Source organism: Mugil cephalus, chromosome 1, assembly GCF_022458985.1.
Source record: "Mugil cephalus isolate CIBA_MC_2020 chromosome 1, CIBA_Mcephalus_1.1, whole genome shotgun sequence".
NCBI lineage: Eukaryota > Metazoa > Chordata > Actinopteri > Mugiliformes > Mugilidae > Mugil > Mugil cephalus.
The window spans coordinates 38,570,795-38,591,069 of NC_061770.1; the positions used below are offsets into that span (position 1 = coordinate 38,570,795).

The following is a 20,275-nucleotide window of genomic DNA, read 5'->3' on the forward strand; positions in this document are numbered from 1 at the left end:
GGTGGTGGTGGTGGTGGTAGTGGTGGGGGGGGATCTTCCAGTGCTCCGCAGTGTGGAGGACGATCACCAATCACCTGGAGCCTACGGGGGATACGGGGAAACGGCTTAACCTGACTCACTATACAAGATATTTTTGGATGCCACTGCAGTGCCGCACTGACTCGCCAACATTTTTCGTTTCTCCTTCTCCTTCTGGCTCCAAAGTCCCAAACAGAAGCCATATGACTGTGTTAACCTTAAAATTATTTATTGAGGGCCACTGTCGCGTAACCTCCCCCCCCGTCCCCGTCCCCGCACGCGCACCCACATCCTCTCCTGTCACTCGCCGATCGTCTCCAGCTTTATCTCCCCCTCTCAGCCTTCTGTTCATTAAACACACATCAACAAAAGCAAACTTTTTTTTTTTTTTTTTGTCCTGCTTGCTTTCCCTCGCACGCTGAGCTCCTGGTAGAAAATCGCAAGCTGTTGCTCGCCGTCAGCAGCCCCATGCTACGGGAGGAGGAGGAGGAGGTGTGGGGTGGGGTGGGGGGGGGGGGGGGGGGGGTTCGGGGTCTAACTTAGTACATAATTGAAAATAGTTGCCGTGGTCCATTTGCCACGCTTTTGTTCTTCCCACATCAGCATCACAGGCGCCGCTCGGAGGATGCTGCTCTCGGGGGATTTGCCTTTGTGTGTCACCCCCCTCCACCCCCCCTCCGTCTATTTCCCCTCTCTCTTGTTTGATGCCTCGTTTTTTTCTCTTTCTTTGCCACGACAATTCACACTTCACTTGAGATTGCTCTAAATTTCGATTTCAGCCAAAATGCTCTTTTAAGTAGCTGTCTGCTGCTGGATGATATTCGTCCCTCTCTGCCTCCGCCCCTGAAATGTTTTCTTTTATGTGAGTGCATCCACCCATATTACGTGGCTGTGTTTGCGAACGCTGTCGTCCTCTTTAATGTTCCACAAGCGTGGCAGTTAGCATGTCACTTAATGCTCCTCCATGTGCCCGGGAGGGGTTTTCTTTCCCCTGCCACGTGCCTTCTGTGCGGCAGTCGCTCCTAACCAAATGGCGCCGTGAACTTTTTTCCTCACGTCCGTCGGCCCATCTCAGACTGCATAGGTGTCAAATGGATGCGCTATTACCCGCCGCCGCCACTCTTCCCCTCTCACCCGAGATTGCTCCTGGTGGTGAACTCGCTCTCCCTCCTGAGATTCGGCTTTCAATCTGCCAACGGACCACCCCCTCTGGCCAGAGCAGCCTCCTCTCCTCTCTCCCCAGGGAAATGCAGCGGGGTCTCGAAGTGATTTCGCTGTAATGGAACTTCAGGATAAACTAGATTTGATGATCCACCCATGCGGGGGCCTCGTGGTTTGGGTTCCTCCCGTCTGACCCCCTAAACCTCATTACCCGAGGCTGATTCTTTAGTCTGGCCTCTCCGGGGGAAACAGAGGTGTGCGGGGGCAAATGAACACAGGAAGTGGAGTGTCACTTCAGATAACGGTTCGTGTCAGGAAAACCGGTTGATTTTTATGGCTGCAGACTGAGGAGGGACTTATTTGAGTGTGTGGCGGCGTACGGCTACCGATTTCCTGAATCCAGCCTTTACCGGTTCAATATTAATTCATTTTGAGATATCATACTTTCAGTATCGTTTCATTTAGTTGTGAAAGAGATTTTAACAAAGTTGTACCTTCCGTCACATTTTAGACCTGGTTTAATCTCTGTCAAAATTCGGTTAATACCCTCAATTGCTTGCTCCGCTTTCTAGCGAATGCTCAAACAGTGCGTATCTGAGATTTTTCCCTTCTTGACGTCATGGAGGGAAATATATACCACTCTCTACGATCGTGGATGCAGCCTTTGAACCATCCCCCGGATAGATGAACTAAGCGGGCACCATTACTTTTTCGCAAACACATGGTACGAGCATAGCACGGTCGTTGCTCCATTGTTGGGTGCGTCAAAGAGCACAGAAGTCTGTTTTTACTAGTCTACTTTTAGTCTACTTTTTATTTATCTTTACCTTCGTCTGAACCTCTGAAGGCCCAGTGAATCGATTTTATTTTTACTGGAAATGAACCAACAAAACTTCCCAAAGTGTAACTAGTAGCCTAATTAGACAAAGTAGTTTTAAGTTTACCCCTCAGAGTGCTACTTGTGGTATCTCCAAGCAGCAAATGTTCTCAGCTTCTGTGGACAAAAAACTGTGAAGTGTGACTATTCCAAAAAAAAAAAAAAGTTACCGAATTGAAACTACTATGGTTCATTCTAACCGTAACAATTACCCTTACAGTTAGCGGAAGCTAGCATTAGCTACATGGTAGTAACTGTAACAACACAAACAAACAAACAAAGTCACATATTCAGACACACAATAATTTTTACTAATTAAATTCTTCTGGGTCAGATTCTGGTTCAAACTGGTAACGTTGAATGACAGCGTCTCTACGTGTCGTAGTTATAAATACACTGTAAATCTTAGCGCATGCTAACACCAGAATCCTCGCCCTGAGGGGGCCATGGAGTAGGTGTGATGACAGACATTAGCATTAGCAATTCAAGGTACAGACACAGAAGCAGCCTGTCAGTAGAGCTCACTAGAGACACTTGTTGACTGGCTGAAATTGAGAACCAAGGCTGAAGTTGGAGTAATAGGCTTTGAAAACATTAGTGTTGGACCTCTGACATGAAATTCTTGAAAAAACGTATAATATGGGACCTTTAAGGGAATGAAATGAGATTGACTATGAAGTCTTTCAAATGAAGATGGATTTGAATAAGTGAATAATATAAATAACATGTATAAATAGGCTGCATATGAATGTAATTAATGTGGAGTAATAGATGAAGGCTGGTCTTTTCTCCTGCTCTTCGGCTCCAGCGTTCGCATTCTGACGTGTGTGATTGAAGGTGTCACTGTTGTGCGTGTCCTCGTGACAGCTGCAGGTGTCCGTTCGCTCCTTGACAGATGTCTGCCGTTCGACATGTGTCCGTCCCACGGGCTGTCTGTTTTGACTGGTAGCGCTCAACGCCGCGCAGACTGGCAGGCGCTGGCAAAGTGGTCAGCGCCGTTTCTTCCCTTTCTGTTGGCCTTTTTGTTTGCTTCTGTTAATCCGCTTTGTATCCGGCTGGCTTTGGTATTTCGCTGTCTTTTGTTTGTGTTTTTTTTTTTTTTTTTGCCAAAATTCAAAAATAACCTCATGTCCAACGTACAGGATGCTGCCAAACCACTGCATTATTCCACCTCATCTCTCTTCATCTCTTTATGCTAATCAATCGAACATGTGTTGATTAGTTTTTAACCATTCTTTTAGCTGTTTTTTTAAAAAGCAGTGTATGTCATACTTTCTCCAATCGTATTCCAACTATTCAGCCTTGCTGTCCCCTCTGGAGGCTGATCTGGTACTGAGAGTAGTGTCAGTCCGTCTAATAAACTCCTCCAGGGATGGGGGGCCAGACCACGAAGACTGTGACGAAACTAGCTCGTCTAAAAGTTTGAAACCAGTGGTGCTTTTTTTAAAATGGTACAATGCACGCCTTGAAGACTGAAGTTGTTCTGTGGGTTGTAGTGTAGTGGTGGCAAAGTAGTCGATACGAGACAGGATCATACAGTGGAGGTATGATACATGACAACTTGGCAGCTTGGGCTGAGATTTAAGGCCTGATTTGTTTGAAATTGTGCAGGGTGAATAAGTTTGAATGAGCTTTTGATAAGTCAGATTGGACTCCAATAGGTCTTGAATTGGTCCCGTTTCAAGGGATACCGAATGTCATATAAACCGTTTCTGTTTTGCTTGTAATAATGGAATCAGTGACCACGCCGAAAGCATTCATTGTTTATTTTTGAAATCTTAACTAATCTTTGACTTTTCAAACCACGATGCAAGCTAACCCTGAACACGGTGGACTCACTGAACTCTTCTCTTTCCCTCCCCCCCCCTCAGCTAAGGAAGAGTCGGTCGCCACCTTCAAGGGCAACGAGTTCTTCTGCTACGACCTGTCCCTGACGCCCATCCAGAGCAGCACGGACGAGATCACGCTCTCCTTCCGGACGCTGCAGCGCAACGGCCTGATGCTGCACACGGGCAAGTCGGCCGACTACGTGAACCTCTCCCTGAAGAGCGGCGCCGTCTGGCTGGTCATCAACCTGGGCTCGGGGGCCTTCGAGGCCCTGGTGGAGCCCGTCAATGGCAAGTTCAACGACAACGCCTGGCATGACGTGCGCGTCACCCGCAACCTGCGCCAGGTAAACACGGCACGCGCGACCCGGGTTGCCGCTCCAGTTGGAATGGTGCTGTATTTCCTCTTAGCGTATGGAGAACACAAGGACTGTTTGTCTCCGGTGTTTGTTTTCCTTTCCCCGCACATCATAACAGAAGTGTCTCCTCTTTGCTTTTTTTTTTTACAGAAGCCGAACAGAAGCCCCTTTCTTTTCTCTGTCTTTTGATTTCCTATTTTGACAAAATCACCAACGACCCATCTCATCTTTTTACTCAGGTCATTCAAAGTCGGCGAAGTTTTCTCCGAAATGAGACCCCGGCTGTGTTTAGACGAGCGCTAATACACCGTACATCACAATGAAATCAAAGACGAATATGCATATTTAAGGTTTTGTTCTGGACCATTGTTCCGCGCTCTTATTAATGATCGAGCAGAGAAAGGGCTCTGCAGAGTATGTATGCACATAATGTACTCGGCTACACAAATGGAATGCGCCCTAATTTATCAAAGGTGACAATGCACTTAAAACCTTTCTGAACAAATTACCCAACACATCTTCACAAACCTTTAATCGTAGCTAATGGAAAACAAAAGAGCACCCGCAACCTTAATGTTGGTTGTGTGTGTGTGTGTGTGTGTAAGCATGGAAACGGCCAAAGTACATGCACCAAGTCGTCAACTGGCAGGTGCAGATACCAGCGGTGAGATACAATCAATTTCACTTATACTTGCCTTGCTTACTACTTCTTTTTTTTTCTTCTTTTTTTTTGGGGGTGGTGGGGGTGGGGGTGGGGGGTAAATGTAATTGGAATGAATGGCTTGTCAGAACTAATAATGGCCATTGTAAGAAGCGGAGAATGCAAAAAAAAAAAAAAAAAAGGGCTAATGTGAATGCATTAAGGCAAACATGGTGCATCAGCTTCTTGTTGTGTTCCTGCAAAAAAAAAAAACACATCTCGAGAAAGTTGGATGAAAAGCAACCAATTGCATCGAGCCTCCGTACTTACAGACAGTGGGGGGAAGGGAAAAAAAAGGAAAGTCCTGAGAGCAAAGTGTTTTTTAATGTAGACTAAGTGCTGTTAAATTATAGGGAGAAATGTCCGTGTCACCCAGACTCTGCAATTTATGTCACATTGCCATATTGTTATTACATACGCCGCCGTAGACACGCATATAGTCCGAGGCATATGGAGCCGATGTTCCATTAGCATATATGCACTCGCCTTAGGACAAGGGCAAATGATCGCGCGCCATCTCTGACACGTGCTTGTGCACATATATTAGAATAAATCTATATTTTAGTCAGTTTGGAGGAATATTCATACACCCAAATTTTTTCAAATAATTGGGAAACAATATAAATTTTTGTCTAATTGGATCAGTAAATGAAACTTTAACATCAAGTTAAAAAAAACGCAAGAGTTTTAGTAAAGATACAATAGATATAAATACCGTCATCCCTAAAACATTTTTCCGTGCGTCCGAGCAGCTGATATCAAATGGCCGTACTTAGTCGTGACGTGACCCGCGTCGCGTCGTCCGGTCTCCATTAACTCCCACAACCGCCTCAGTCCCCGGTGGATCTTTCTAATTGACTTAACGGGCAACCTAAGTGTTAAAGAGCTCTCTCGGTTTACAGTGGACCGTCCCCCCGGAGAGATGCATCGATGACATTGACCACCTCTGACCCCGTGTTTTTTTTCTGCTGCACTGATGCCCGGTTACCGATCAATGGCCGAATGCTCGTATGGTTTGAAGTCGCGCGCGTTCATTTACGCCTGGGGACGACTGGGGCAGTAAAGGTATCAAAAGCGGAATTAACACTTCCGAGATAGTCTAATAAACTTTGACCTCGGCTCCATTAGATCTGCTGTTTACTGCCGGGTTGCCTCTAATGGGATGTACTGGTCAGAAATATAAAAATCCAATTAAAAAATGAGGGGTATTTTCAGTAAAGGGCTGAATCAATAAAATTATACTTTATTCCCAGTCCAAAAAATGCTGCTCCAAACTTTAATATTGTTAATTTTCGTCTAAAGAATTAGTTTCCCATATCTTAATAGCTCTGCATATTGAAAAAGATTGATGCACGTGACATTTGTCCATGAATGTATTGATTTTCTTGCTATACTTGACATTCCTTTAATTTCTCTAATAGGTTATTAGAGGCTATTATCATCTCCCACCGCTGCTGAAGCGGTGTCTTCGTAGCTGGCAGTGTATGAGGAAAGCATTAGCTTCTATTGTAGGTTATCAAGCAGCCACAGTGCTCGTCTGCTCCCCGCCTGTTGTTCTTAACGGAACGGCGTCACGCGTATCTACGGCTGCATCGGCGCTCCAAAATAAGTAAAGCCTTCAAGCTCTAACAAAACCAGCCCCTCTGTCTCCGCCTCTCCCTCCCTCTGCATGTGTATATCCGCTGTCTTTCTCCACGAAAAAAAAAAAAAAAAGAGCTATGAATTTGTTAGCTTTGTGTGGGATAAAATGAAGCAGACAGAATTAGGTGAGGTGATAGGGACTCTCTGCCAAGAAAGAGAAAGAGCCGGAGAGTGGAACAGGGGAGGGGTGAGGAAGAAATGGATGATCACAGCTCCAGAGCTCCCCTTGGTGGTGCCTCGGCGTGCTGCAGGCTCGGATTTTAGTGAGTGCTCCATGCTCGGGCTAACCCTTGTGGTTTGTGTTTGATAGGCAGGCAAGCACACTTGGCTTGACCTTTCATCAGTGCAAGTTTCCACCCAGTACGAGCGCTCATCCCCACCCGCCCCACGCTGTTAGCAGTGCACACTGGTTAGCATAAACAGCATGGCATCCCTCCTTTTTGCAGGGCTCCTCCCTCCCTCTGCTCTTCCTGACATGATCTACACATGCATGGACAGCTTGCAGACTTCAGCAGCCGGCAGTCTGTTCTTTTCTCCTGCGGGATTATTCCGAACGCAGGGCGGAGAGAGGAGCGATGGCATCCAGGGGAGCGACGTGTCAAAAGAACAAATGCGTCAAACATTAAGTGGGCACTGGTCATCACACAAACAGCAAGTTGGAATCAGCTTTGCTGGTCAAGTATGTGTACAAGGAATAGATACATACATACATGCAAGGGAACTGCTCAGTGGTACATGACAAGTACTTAAAACTGTATAACATAAGTTAGACTTCCAGAATAAGAGAATTTAGAGAAAATAATAAAGAGAAGAGGCAGATATATACAATGAACTTGAACAGTAAAGGGGGCGTGATTGGTCTGTGGAGATTTTACTGGCCCTGGGCGGGTGCAGGTCCTGGATGGAGGGCCCGTTTCTAAAAGCATCCCTACATGTCAGATAATAATAATAGTAAAAATACTCAATGTCTACCACACTTTATGCTCAGTAACTGAATTTCTGATGTTTACAAATCCCACTTTGATTTTCCCAGAAGCCCTACAGACACAGTGGTGTTGGTGCCGTTTCCCTTAACTGATCGTTCTTTGCTTTCGCACAGAAATTGTTATGAGCTGCCATCATGAGGGCCATTCCAGGGTCTTTATTTCTGCCTTAAGGAGCGAAGACGGATCCCCGAAGAAACTTGTAACAATGGCACAAGAGATCCTGCGCTAGTTTGTGTCCGGGCGTCTTTTACAACACAGACACGCCCCTTTATTGGGAATCTTGTCTTGCGTTTGGGCGCTGCAGCGACCTGTCATCGCACTTTCCCCCAAGAGGCTATTCTCTTCAAGATTTAGATTTAAAAACTGGAAAGGACGCTTCATTGGCCTCACTTCTGTTCCATCTCCTGCACAGTGACTCAAATCAAGAGGAAGTGGATGCACTCAAGGACACTTGCACGTATTCATGGACTCACAAAGAGACTACTGTATCCTTAACAGGGATGAGTTTTCACATTGACAACTGGAAGCCACAACTCAATTGAAAATCCCTTAGACAGAAACTAAAACCACTGGCGCCTGTGTTATTACGTCCATGCACATCACTGTCATCGGAGTAACTCAATGCCATCATCAGTTTTTCGTGTATTGCAGAGCAGCAGCGCGGAGTGAGTTCTGGCCTGGTAATGTTCACTGTATTTACAGGACTTAATTAGATTCAAACATTAGTTTCAAGTATTGAAGGGGGCTGCAGCGCTGTAGGATCTGGCAGCAGTGAGCCGATTACTTTTATCAACGATCTTCTCTCATATGCCCTGAATCAAGTTAAACCGACCAGTTGAAAAGAACTGTAGCAGTAATTGGACGCTGAAGAGGTGCTGCTTTTGCAGGTAATATTGCCCAAGTCAGCCTATTGAAGTCCAGTCCAAGAAACTGGATTCTGATTATACTCCGTTTATGCTCTGAAATCGGTACATTGAGCAATCATCGGTCGCCAGCCTTTATGATTCCACTACTTTAGCATGAGTAGTTAAAACCCTTTACATGGTTTGTAGATGTTCCAGAAAAAAATAAAGTATGAAGGAACAGCCCTTATAGTCCTCACAACAAAATGCCCTGCATACATTTTTTAACAGGTGCTCCCGTCCCACAGGACTCTACAGTCAGATGGAATAAACTTACACATTTGAATCTAAATTTTTGTTGTTTCAGAGAGTGGAACAATGGTTGTTCACACAATAGATTGGGAAATGAAAAATACTGCTACGATGCGAGACTTGGGGCTCATTTGGGGTAATACTGGTCATAGACGCCGTAACCTACGTACGTACCCTACGCTGGTGTAAGCCATTTATACTTTTGCACTCCTTAGTCTGACTCTGACAGTCTAGTTGGCGCTGTGTCTTTCTCGCCAGTCGGGTTCATTTTTGTTTCTACTTTGCTTCACGTTCAACAATGGCGACTGAAACTTCTGCCGAAATTTCGCCGAAGACGAGTCGTGCAAATGTACGTATGTATCTCCGAACCTCCTCAGTTAACCTATCTAACCCAACGAAAGACCAGAAATGGAGAAGCAGTTGGAAATACTAAAGCAGAAACGTTACTACCAAGTGGACCAATCACAGAGAAATGAACAGTCGGCTAAGACCCTAGGATCTCCCTTGGGTTAGGGCTGCTACCGCAGGTACGGCATCAAATTGACGTCCAGTTGCCTATCCCGCCTATTAAAGCAGTGTCTGCATGGTGGGAGGAGGGCTGGGGCACAGGGAGGGATGCAGCAGTTTGTTCTCCACTACGAACTCAAGCAGACGGGCAAGCTTTCTGTTAATTCCCCAATGTGACTTTACAACCAAAGGATTCTGCAACCATTGTGTCACAGAACTAGGTCAGTAGCTTATCTAGCATCTAGGGAGAGAGACCTTTGAACTCAATATTTCTTTCTCCCGTCTCTTTTTTTTTTTTTCATTCTGTATAGCTGTCACCCTCTACCTCACCTACAGTGTCATCTTCCCCTTTGTCTCCGGCTGCCTCTCTCTTTCTTCCTGCCTCTTCGTGTCCCCCGCTTCCATGTAACTGGGCTAAAGGGTTTATGAGTAAGCCTTCGCGTTCTTTTAATGTTGAATGCACAAGCCTGCTGTTCATCTGCTGGCCCCGGAGTTCAGCTGGAGAGCACGAGCCTCGATCTGTATCGGGGAGGAGTTCATGAAAGGTGACACTGTGAATTCTTATCCATCGCTCGTCGGCCGTGACCGCCATGAACCCGATCACAACCCACTGAGAGAAAGTATATTTGTTCATTTACCATTTAGAGAGGAACGGGATGGTATAGAATTATCGCTATTATGCAAAACAAACCATTGTTTTTGACGTTTTTTTTTAAAAAAAAAATAATAAAAAATTGCACACCGCTGCAAGAGCGTGAATAACACCGCTGTGTTCACTCATTGTGAATCAGCGGGCGTGTGTGCTACTGTTTATGATTGCAGAGCTTCGAGCACAGCCTGATTGTCAATAATGGATACTAAAACTTTACACACACAAGCGTTGTGCGTGCAGCAAGCCAACGCTGGCTTTAAATAAAACGGTTAAAACAAGCAAACACAGTCAGACGCTTTAGCCCGAGGGCTGAACCATAAAACCAATGAGGCGCAAAAAACATGCAGTTCTTCAGATGGCCACTGGAGGCTTGTCTAAAACAACAAGTCAACCCCATAAACACCAACAGCTGTTTAAAGCCCATTATTTCACTCACTTGTTTAAATCAGGGGTCAATGTTTTTCAGGCCAAGGACCTCCAAACTAATTAGGTAGGGACCCCCTACCTTCTGTGTGTTCTATATTAAACTAATTTGTAAATATACATTATTATCATCATTTTGCATTCAATATTAAGCTATCCCTTATCCCTTTACTAAAATATGTTGGATTCATGTTAATGAATATTTCAAGAAATTTAAATTTGTGGGAGAAAATATATAAAAAAATATATAAAAAATGTCTAATCAACCAAAGAATTTGCAACCCACCCAATGGTTGTTGGTTGTTTCCATCACTTTTCTCCCATAAGGCGACTGAATAAAATTGTCATCCCTTCCCATTCGATGAAAACCAGACGCGTGGGCGCCACCGCCCTCTTTGTTATTCTTTCTCTCGTATTGGACTTGTTCACAGTGTCTTTCGTCCATTAATGTAAGGTATGATCAGCTGCAGTTATCCTCTCTCCATCCATCCATCCATCCCTCCACCCCCCCACCCCTCTCATCCAGCCTTCCTTCCGAGATGCAGCCAGAAATCCCTAAGAGTGGGCCAATCAATCCCTCTCCCGCTCGTCCTCCCCTCCCTCCTCCCCTCTCCCTCATTTTCACTCTATCTCTCGCTTCCATTCTTGCTAGCAATTTGTCACTTAGCAACGGTGTCTGCAAGGCCGCTGGGTAGTGAATCATCCCTTGCTGCAGTCCTGTATTAACCTTTTCCATTCAACTGAGTTTTTCAAGTTAAACACTATGATATTATTGATAAAAGGAAGTCTGAGCAGTTCCCATTTTCTAGGAAGCAGGATTTTGGGAACCTCATATCTCGGTGTGTGGGGCTGTTGTGTTTGTAGCGTGGATTAGTGCCTGTTCGCGCGTTAGCATGTGGAGAAACATACAGGATTATTAGGAGAATTACAGATTCTGGACGAATAAGAATAAAATGGCAGCTTTTAGATTATTAATTGAAAACAATCGAGCTAATCCTCTCCCAGTGTACTGCCAGTGGCATTTTGAAGTATTCCTAATGTACTCCTGCCACGCTGAGAGGAAGTGGGGGCGCAGTCAACACGTATGATGTGGGAGGATTTGCATTTAAGATTATTTTTATCTATTTTATTCATGTTTCCCTCCCTCCCCGAGTCGATCAAAGGTCGACACCTCAAGAGCAGCTCCTGCCCCAACTACAAACGCCTCATGTTAAAAAGATAAATAAAGAAATAAATTAAAAAAAAAACACACACACCAACCCAGCTGTTTGATTCCAATACCGAGAGATTTTGTGCATTTCAAGGGAGAGAAAAAAAAAAAAAAAAAAAAGAAAGATCTAATTTGCATCGCATTTCCACGGCATTAGCATATCAGCCCGCGTTCTCACACTCACTCACTCATCAGCCTCATTTGCCACTCCCTGCTCCGGCACTTTAATGTTTATTCATCCCGCTGCCTCGCGGACCTATAATCACATAACAAATCTCTGCGCCATTAGCACATTCAAACAGGTGGAAACCAAATGTTAGCGAGGCAGACGCTCAACCTGGGATTATAGACGAGTGCTGGACGAGACGGAGTAGGGGGAAGGGACGGAGTAGACGGAGGAGGCCTCGCAAAAGAAATATTTGTAGTATTTGTGGCGTATTAATACTCTCGAGCCAAACCGAAGCATCCTAGGCCGCTACCTGCGTCTAAATTGAAATGTTTTCCTACTGTGCTTTTGATTGAGTTGTTAACATCTCATTATCTAGTTGTGAATAAACTAGAAGTTGCCGGAGAAGCTGCCATCACTGCGAAGACGCCGAAATGACACATTTTCGCTTTAGTTCCGGGGAATTAAAGCTTCACACGTCTCCCGCTAATGTTCACTTGTGCTTTTTCCTCACACTTTGCCGCATTTTTAGCAACTCGCCTGTTTCCTAATAATGTGCAATTCTTTAGCAAAGGTGCGACAATTTTTTTCTTAGAAAGCTAGCTGTTACTAGCGTGCAAACAAAACAAAACAAAACAAAAAACAACAACAAAAGAACAGCTGGAGGTACGCTCTCTGAAATATGCATATTCATATTCAGCTGTCTGGTGAACTGAATCACTGTATTTTAAGAGCTAGGAAATAAACATCAGCTCTTCAGTTAATCTCCCACCCCCCGCCAACTCGTTATACATTCCTAAATTCCCATTTAGTTTGGATAGATGAGCCTTCTGTCCATAGAGTATTTCATTGATGCAGCGAAGCACGGATTCTATTTGCCAGGGGTGTCAAAGCCGTTTTAGTTCGGGGGCCCACAGCCCAATTTGATCTCAGGCAGGACTGACCACTAAGATATAAGATAATAATAATAATTTCCATCTGTTTTGGTAAAGAAAAAAGTATGTTTGACACCTGTGCTACAGGCATGCTAATGTTGTGCTAATTATGGCTAGTACAGCACCGACTCATTTCAGTGTTGTTTATTTCATAGAGCTAACGGACAAAGAAAGAGCGTAAGGTGCATCATAAAAACATTACTCACATGAAATGAGTTGAAAGCTGCCTCTTGCTATTGGTAAAGAGAAAGAGGAGAGTCAGAGTTGAGAAACAGACAGGAGAACGACACGAGTGATGTTCATCTACAACTGCGGCGCCCATGTTCTCCGGTGAGTGACTTTCCATGCACAGATTCCCCTCTCACGCCGCCGCCGCCGCCGCGCAGGAGCAAACAACCTTGCGCTGTTTGTTTGCAGACTTCTCTCGAGCGTAATTGCAGTGACATTTATATTTGCACCTGAAGGCTGTCTGCCGGTTTCCATTACTCGCATTACTCGGAGCCAGCCTCGGAGAGAGAGGCAAAGCAGGCCGAACGCTGGATGATTGGAATGAACGCAGAACCAAATGCGCCTGAAAAGAGCTTTTTTAAAACCGAAGGGCCCAGCTGCGCGCCGCCCTGACGGGGTCACCCAGTAGAGTCTGTGTTGCCGATGACACCGAAGGCGTGTCTAGCCCGTTTTTTAGGGGTGCTCAAGCAACCCTAACTTTGTCCCCTAAAAAAATAAGAATTGAAAAAAACGTTGCACCCCTAATGCTGCGATGTCAGAATACCCCACACACACAATTACTCTGCAGCCAGTCACATACTAACCAGAATAATGTAAACACATACTGAATTTCCATGTGTCACTAATTATTAATTCATACTGTGAAATTTCCAGCTAATGAAAAATAGCACCCTTTCCGTCCCCATGATATTGTGCTCCAATATTACATTCCTTTCTTATTTCCAACGTGTCAAATTAGAAATTTGTAGCCGCACGGTCATCGCTCTCAGAACTTTCTCTGCTACAATGACAAATCTATCCGGACTGAGAATCTTGGCTCCGCCGCACTATTCATTGATCATTTTCACAGCTTTGTCATTAAATATTTATTCAGCTTATTCGCTGGTGGCCACAGTTCAGTAATGGCCACCATGATGAGCGCGTAAAAGATCTGGAACTCCACAAAAAATCATTTTACATCTGAGCCTAAAACCGGCCGGCATCCCGCAGGTGTCCCGCACGCCTGGAATGCTTGAAGACGCCATGTTCGCCGCGCTTCCAGTAGCCCATTTCCCCCGCTTTCCCGCTTTGTCTCCCAGTGTTTAATACATATTTAATACATGAAAATTCCTCAGCCCAGAGGGCCCTTGGAGACTGATGCAATGCAAAGTTGTTTGTCTGGGTGTGTGGTTGTTTACATGACTGGGAGCTTTATCCTCCGTCAGCAGGCATCAGCATTCATGGTCTTTGTTTTTCCCCACATGGGTCAATTACAGAGCGGGTGATGGGCTGTCACAGCGGGAACTCCGCCGGGCTTGTTGGCTTTGCGGCCATAAGGTGCACAGAGGAGAGAGTTAAATTAGCCGTACGGAAAAGAGCGAGCTTGGCTATTCTATGCTCACTTTTCGGCCCAGTGTATTTTTCTCCAGGATTATCGCCAGCATCCATCCATCCTTTCACTAAAGGCACATTTCCATCCAGTCCCTCAAACTTTCAGCTGCAGGAACTTTTTTAGAAAGATTTAAGTCCTTGTTTTTACATAAGCCATATGAAAAGAGGTGAGGTTGGTTATTCTGTGCTTATTATCAGCCCAGTGGATTTCTTCAGGATTATCGCCAGCATCCATCCACTCACTTCCTTTCACCAAAGGCGCCTTTCCATGCAGAGTTCCTAAAACTCACAGTCCCAGGAACTTTTTAGAGAGATTAAAGTCCTTGTTTCTACATAAGTCATATGAAAAGGGGTGAGCTTGGTTATTCTATGCTTACCACCAGACCAGAGTATTTCTTCAAGATTATCACCAGCATCCATCCACTCACTTCCTTTCCCTAAAGGCACGTTTCCATCCAGTCCCTAAAACTTTCAGCCCCAGGAACTTTTTAGAGAGATTTAAGTCCTTTTTTGTAGATGAGCCATATGAAATGGGGTGAGCTTGGCTATTGTATGCTGATTTCCAGCCCAGTGTATTTCTTCAGGATTATCACCATTCATATCTACTCACTTCATTTCACTAAAGGCGCATTTCCATCGAAAGTTCCTCAAACTTTCAGTCAGGAACTTTTTTTTTAAGAGATTAAAGTCCTTGTTTGTAAATTAGCCATATGAATAAATGTTGGCTGTTTGGTAGTTATGCAGAAAACTGCATAAAAACATAACAGGAATCAGAAAGAAAGGAGATTCATCATGACAGAAGGAACTATTTCAAGCCGTGACTTAATGCTTACTCAGTTTGTAGTGCTGGGAAGTGGCTTCCATCTTAACCGTAGGATAAAATGCTACCAATTCTCCGGCATTCAGAAACGGTCAGCTCTGCTATTACTACCCTCCTCGAGCAGGGAGTTTTTTGGGACTAGAATAGTTTTGCCAGAGCTCAGTTTAATGTTCCTAGTCAGTGACAACACGGCACATCTGTGAAGTCTTCTGACAGGGATAACAAGCGAGTCCTCTCAGACAGTTTGCTCTTGTCAAAGATGTCCCACTTTTTTTTCTTTTTTTTTTTTTGTTCTCTCCACGTCCTGCAAAAGCACCGCACGCATCTCTTCCTGAACACCCCGGTGCACCGGACTAGTTACCAGACTCTCCTCCGTGCACCGATTGAGAGTGAAAGTAAAACAAAAAGTTTAATTTTCCGCATGATCGGCCTCGACAGTGGAGCGCTAGTTCGCCGGTACTTACAGCTCTCAAGCCCGCAGTAAAATGTCTGACTTGTACAAAGCATGTAGCTACGCTCCTAGACCTTCTACGCCTTCCACTTTCACACATCACTTCTTACCTGGCAGTGTACTGTTTTTGTACTTTCTTCTTATTTGTCAAGTCAGGACCCCCGTAGAGCGCTTCTGCTAGGGAAGAACTTATGTAATTATGGCTCTGATAAACTTTAAACTGGAAATCCTAATAATGCTGCAACAGCCTTCTGCCACCTATAGATGAAGCAATGTACAAAAAGGAGAATTCTCACAAACATATTCTATGCATTTATTAAATTGCTGGTATTCCTCAGTCGGCATGACCTTGCAGACTTAACCCTTCAAAGAGACCTGCTCAGAAAAGATCCAAACAAAGTGTTGCTCTTGCAGCATACGCCGATGTCGCTTACTCACGCACCGACGCACACACACACGTTACATAAGATTAAGCGGGGCTCCGTGCGCAGAGAAGCGAGAATGTAATAACTCTCCTTTCATTTCCAGCCGTTTGTGAAGGATGCATTTTCTCACAACCGTTCCAGGACTTTTCTGTCAAAGAACCCGACGGTTCAGAGAGATAATATTTCTGAATCCAGACATCAAGCGCCTGCGAGGGATTTCGACAACGTAACAGAATTTGAAAACGTCCCATCTAATAATATCTAATTTCTTATCCCCTCGCTGCATCACCAAAAAACCTTCAAATGGGTTTTCAAAGCCCAAGCAAGTCATTGTCACCTTTGCAGGGGAAACGTTTGTCTGAGTTAATAGCTCTTTCTCTTCTCTCATCACCGGCTGCTGTGCACTAGACTAGGTAGCTGGTGTCTGGTAGTATCTCGTTTCTGATCTTGGCAGAAGGGAGAAGTGTTGGTTGAAGTGTAGTTGCATGTACCATCACCTCTATTACCTGCTGCTGCTGGCTGGGCTAGGCTAGTTAGTAGGGCTGGGTATCGTTTAAAAAAATTCAATACCAGTACCGATACCAGTACCGATACCAATCGAGTACTTCATTCGATACTTTTTCCAACTTCATTCGATATTAATGTGAAAAGAAAGCAATCCTGTTAACCTAGTGTTAACCTAATATAGCAGTAATTATTTATATATTCCTGAAGTTATCGACAGTTGTGCCGTGTCCTGTTGAAATGACGACGACGACGCTGGTGTCGTAGAGGCCGGCTTCTTAAACGCAGTGCAGTTCTCCACCCTGAAGTTTGTTCCGTGCTTGATGAGGTGCTTCATCATGTTGCTAGTATTTCCCCAAAATTATCTTGCCACATTGTAAGCATCTATTTGTACCAGACCCCACAGGCGTGTAGTATAGCCATACTTTTGAATGTTTTGCTGCCGACATCTTGGAAAGCTGACCGGGCAACGGCTTCCCGCTTTACCGCCATACAAACTATTGTTGTTGTTGTTGTGGTGGACCAATCACACGCTGCATTGAATCGAAGAACGCTTGCTGTGATTGGCTGTGAGTAAAACCATAGAAACAGTAATTTTTTTCTTGATCTGGGTACAAAAAGAACCGATTGCAGGTATCGTTTGACAGGCGCAGTTTCGATGCTACTTGGTATTATGTAATTTCGTATTGGTATTATGTTGAGTACTGATACCTGGTACTGATACTAGTTAGTAGCTGACTGCTGGTCTGCTGGTCGGTTTTCAGTTGAAAAAAATCTGATCACATCCAGTCTTTGACTTTTCAACTTTTTTTTTTTTTTTGTAAACTGTGAGGACAGCGCGGAGTGTGTGGTGCTGGTATGCAAATTCACACCCACTGCTGATTTATTTATTTATTTATTTATTTATTTTACCTAATTAACGGATTAGAGGAGTCATTAGACAAAAGGGGTCACTGGAAACGGCGATTAGCTGTGACCCCGGATCAAAGAGTGGGTGTGCGTGAAGCTTCTAATTGGCCGGTTAGCCTCATGGACGGGAACTTTGCTTAATTGTCAACAGCTCCCACAGTCCCACATGCGCACAAACACACCACAGTAGCGTCCCTACTGTAGATAATACAACGACAGACTGGTTTGCGTTACCATTCCACCAGGCAAGGTAATCGGGTCAGGTTTTCGCCCAGATAGGTCTCACTCTGCCGCCCCTCAGCAGCGCTCACATTCAGCTTTTTTAGATCAAGACGTAAGATGTCCTCTAGATGTCCACTGTGTCCTGAGGGAAAACTCGATTCGCAGATCTAACCGTTTTTTTTTTCCATTTTTCATTCATCCATTTCCATTTCGCGTTAATTCCCGTTTTCCTCTCTTTCTAGGAGCTGCTGTGTATTGTGGAAGCGCCTAAACGAACATTTGTCTCTCTTCCAGGACGCTGCAGATACAGGAGCCGTTAATGAAATCCCCCTCTGTCATTTCCTCTCTATTTCCCCTCTCTATCCTTCAGCCTCTTTTCTCGACCTCAAGAAAGCACCAGCTCAGTTCTGTTTTTCCTAAACGCTGATTTCCCACCATGACCTCAGCGCTGAACATAGTTTCTATCGTAACTGATCTTTTTTTTGTTGTTTTTTTTGTTGTTTTTTTAACAATGCAATAATTTAATTTTTTTGTTTGTTTTTCTCTTGCATGCACCACAATAGCCCCTGTACTGACTACATGGGGGGTAAAAAAAAAAAATAATATATTGTCCAACTGCTCCTCCTTTTCAAGTCATCAAATGCAATTGGCATCGTCCGGTGATACGTTTTCAAATGAGCTAGACCTCAGCGAGAAGCAAGCCCGCCGGCCAGATTAGCCTTTCCAGAGTGAACACTAACACTGATGTACTTTTCCTCCTCACTCCCACTTCCCCCTTCTTAAAAAATAAGCACCCCCCCCTCCGTCAGGTCTGCCCAAATCCTTACCCCCCCACCCTCCCACCCCTCCCCCCCACTCTGTGGAAGTTGATTTGCTAACTCTTGTCTCTCTTACTAACAAGCTTCCGAATTCTTCCAATTTGATTCTTTTCATTGGTGGATTTTCTTTTCCCTTTACCTCTTATGATTTCAACAACTAACACTGTGTCATTCACGGAATGTGAACCATCTGTTGTTTTCTCTACTTAACTTTGCGACTTACATACTAACAAATGTACTGTTATCCTTTTATTCCCTTTGTTTTTTTTTATATGATTTTTCCTTTCTTTTAATATATATTCATATACATAGATGACCCTTTTAAACAAAATAACTGCTTACGATTGCTTTCTTTATTTCTTTATTTGGATGTTTTGCCACACAAAATAGAAAAAAAAAGATTATTTTTTAAATTATATTTTCCTATTTTATGCATAATATATTTTTCTCTAGACTCAAAATCGCCTATTAAAAGGAGAAGCTGGTTTTTGCTAGAGGCGATTATTTTTTTCTTTTTTTTTTCTTACCCACTTTTTTGGGGTTGAGGTGTGGTTTCTTGAGTTTTTAAGGTTTGTCATTATTTTTTTTTTCTTTCTCCTCCCCCTGTTTTCTCCTGAAGCACGCAGGCATTGGACACGCTATGGTAAACAAACTGCATTATATGGTAGATATCATTCTAATTGTCTTACACTTTGGTTTGCCCTGGGTTTTCCGTTACCTCTTTCTATTCTGTTTGCTTTACTGAAAGTACAACCTCCATCAATCAATTCCAAGGTAGCCGAAAAACTCCTACATTTCTGTTATTTTTCTTTCTTTTAGCCCTCTCTCTGTATATATCTATATATGTTACCGCTTTTTATTGCCATCCAGTTCCCCTTTCCCAGAAAAGACTTAATGTTTTCATCCAAAGAGGTCTGCCCAAAAAGTAAATTATATCAATTAGCTTTTTTTTATTATTATTGTTTTTTGTTTTTATTTTATTTATTTGTCTTCTTCGAGTTCAAACACTATCCGTATGAAGAAATAAAGAATCATAATGCAAGATATTTTCTCAATTAAAAATATTTTAGCGGTTACCTTTATGTTTTTCGTTAACCCCTCTTCCCTTACTGATTTTTTTTTCAATTTATTTTATGTAGAATAACCCCACGAATTGAGCGTACACAGCAGACTTCTCATGCTGATAAAACTCCATTGGCCATTCCAGTGAAAGGAAGTATAAAAAAAAAAAAAAAAAAAGCTTTCTGACAAAATGAGAGAAATGGCACCAAAGTGACCTTCTTGCTCGTTTGCCTCACTTGCACCTGTTCCCTCCCGCCTGTTATGGAGCGACCTTTTATCTGGGCTTGCCATCCCGTGCTTTATGGAGTCATGAAGAGTATTTACAACTCTTGATTTAGTGGTCAAAGCCCTCGCTGTAAAATAGGCCTCAAATGAGGGCTTGATCCCATTAGTGGCCTTAGGCTGATTTATGATCTGGCGGGGGCTCTTCCAAGAATGCCCTCCTTCTCGTACAAACACACTCACACACACTCACACACACACAAACACACTCTCACACACACACACACACACACACACACACAAGATTTTAATGAAGTGCTTTAATGTGCCAGTCGGCCTTGTGAACACGTGTGCGGAGGCGATCGAACTCGGAGCGAGTTGACAATTATCAGTCACCCTCAAACAGGAGAAGGTTTTTCAAAATAGACGCTAGACCACAGGTGTCAAACATAAGGCCTGCGGGCCAAAAAGTGTCCCTCCAGAGGATCTGGTCTGGCCCGCAGCAAGACTAGCATGCTATGATTCAAATATTATCTCCACATTCACAATATAGACAAACTCAAATTTTACTCAAATTTACGTTCTGTTGTTATGGCTCTGCTACTCCTCCTCTTACTCCACTGCATGT

General features: G+C 44.0%; 1 protein-coding gene across 6 annotated transcripts in view; it reads left to right on the forward strand.

Annotated features, from left to right (window-relative positions):
• Positions 1–20,275, forward strand: part of nrxn2b (neurexin 2b) — a 690,784-nt gene that overhangs the window by 291,886 nt on the left and 378,623 nt on the right. For 5 of the 6 annotated variants that reach the window (XM_047590093.1, XM_047590084.1, XM_047590056.1 and 2 more), the window contains 2 exons: positions 3,928–4,229; positions 18,983–19,006. In XM_047590093.1, coding sequence (XP_047446049.1) covers positions 3,928–4,229; positions 18,983–19,006 — 326 coding nt within the window. The remainder of the gene's footprint in view (positions 1–3,927; positions 4,230–18,982; positions 19,007–20,275) is intronic. The other variant, XM_047590059.1, reaches the window with a different exon arrangement.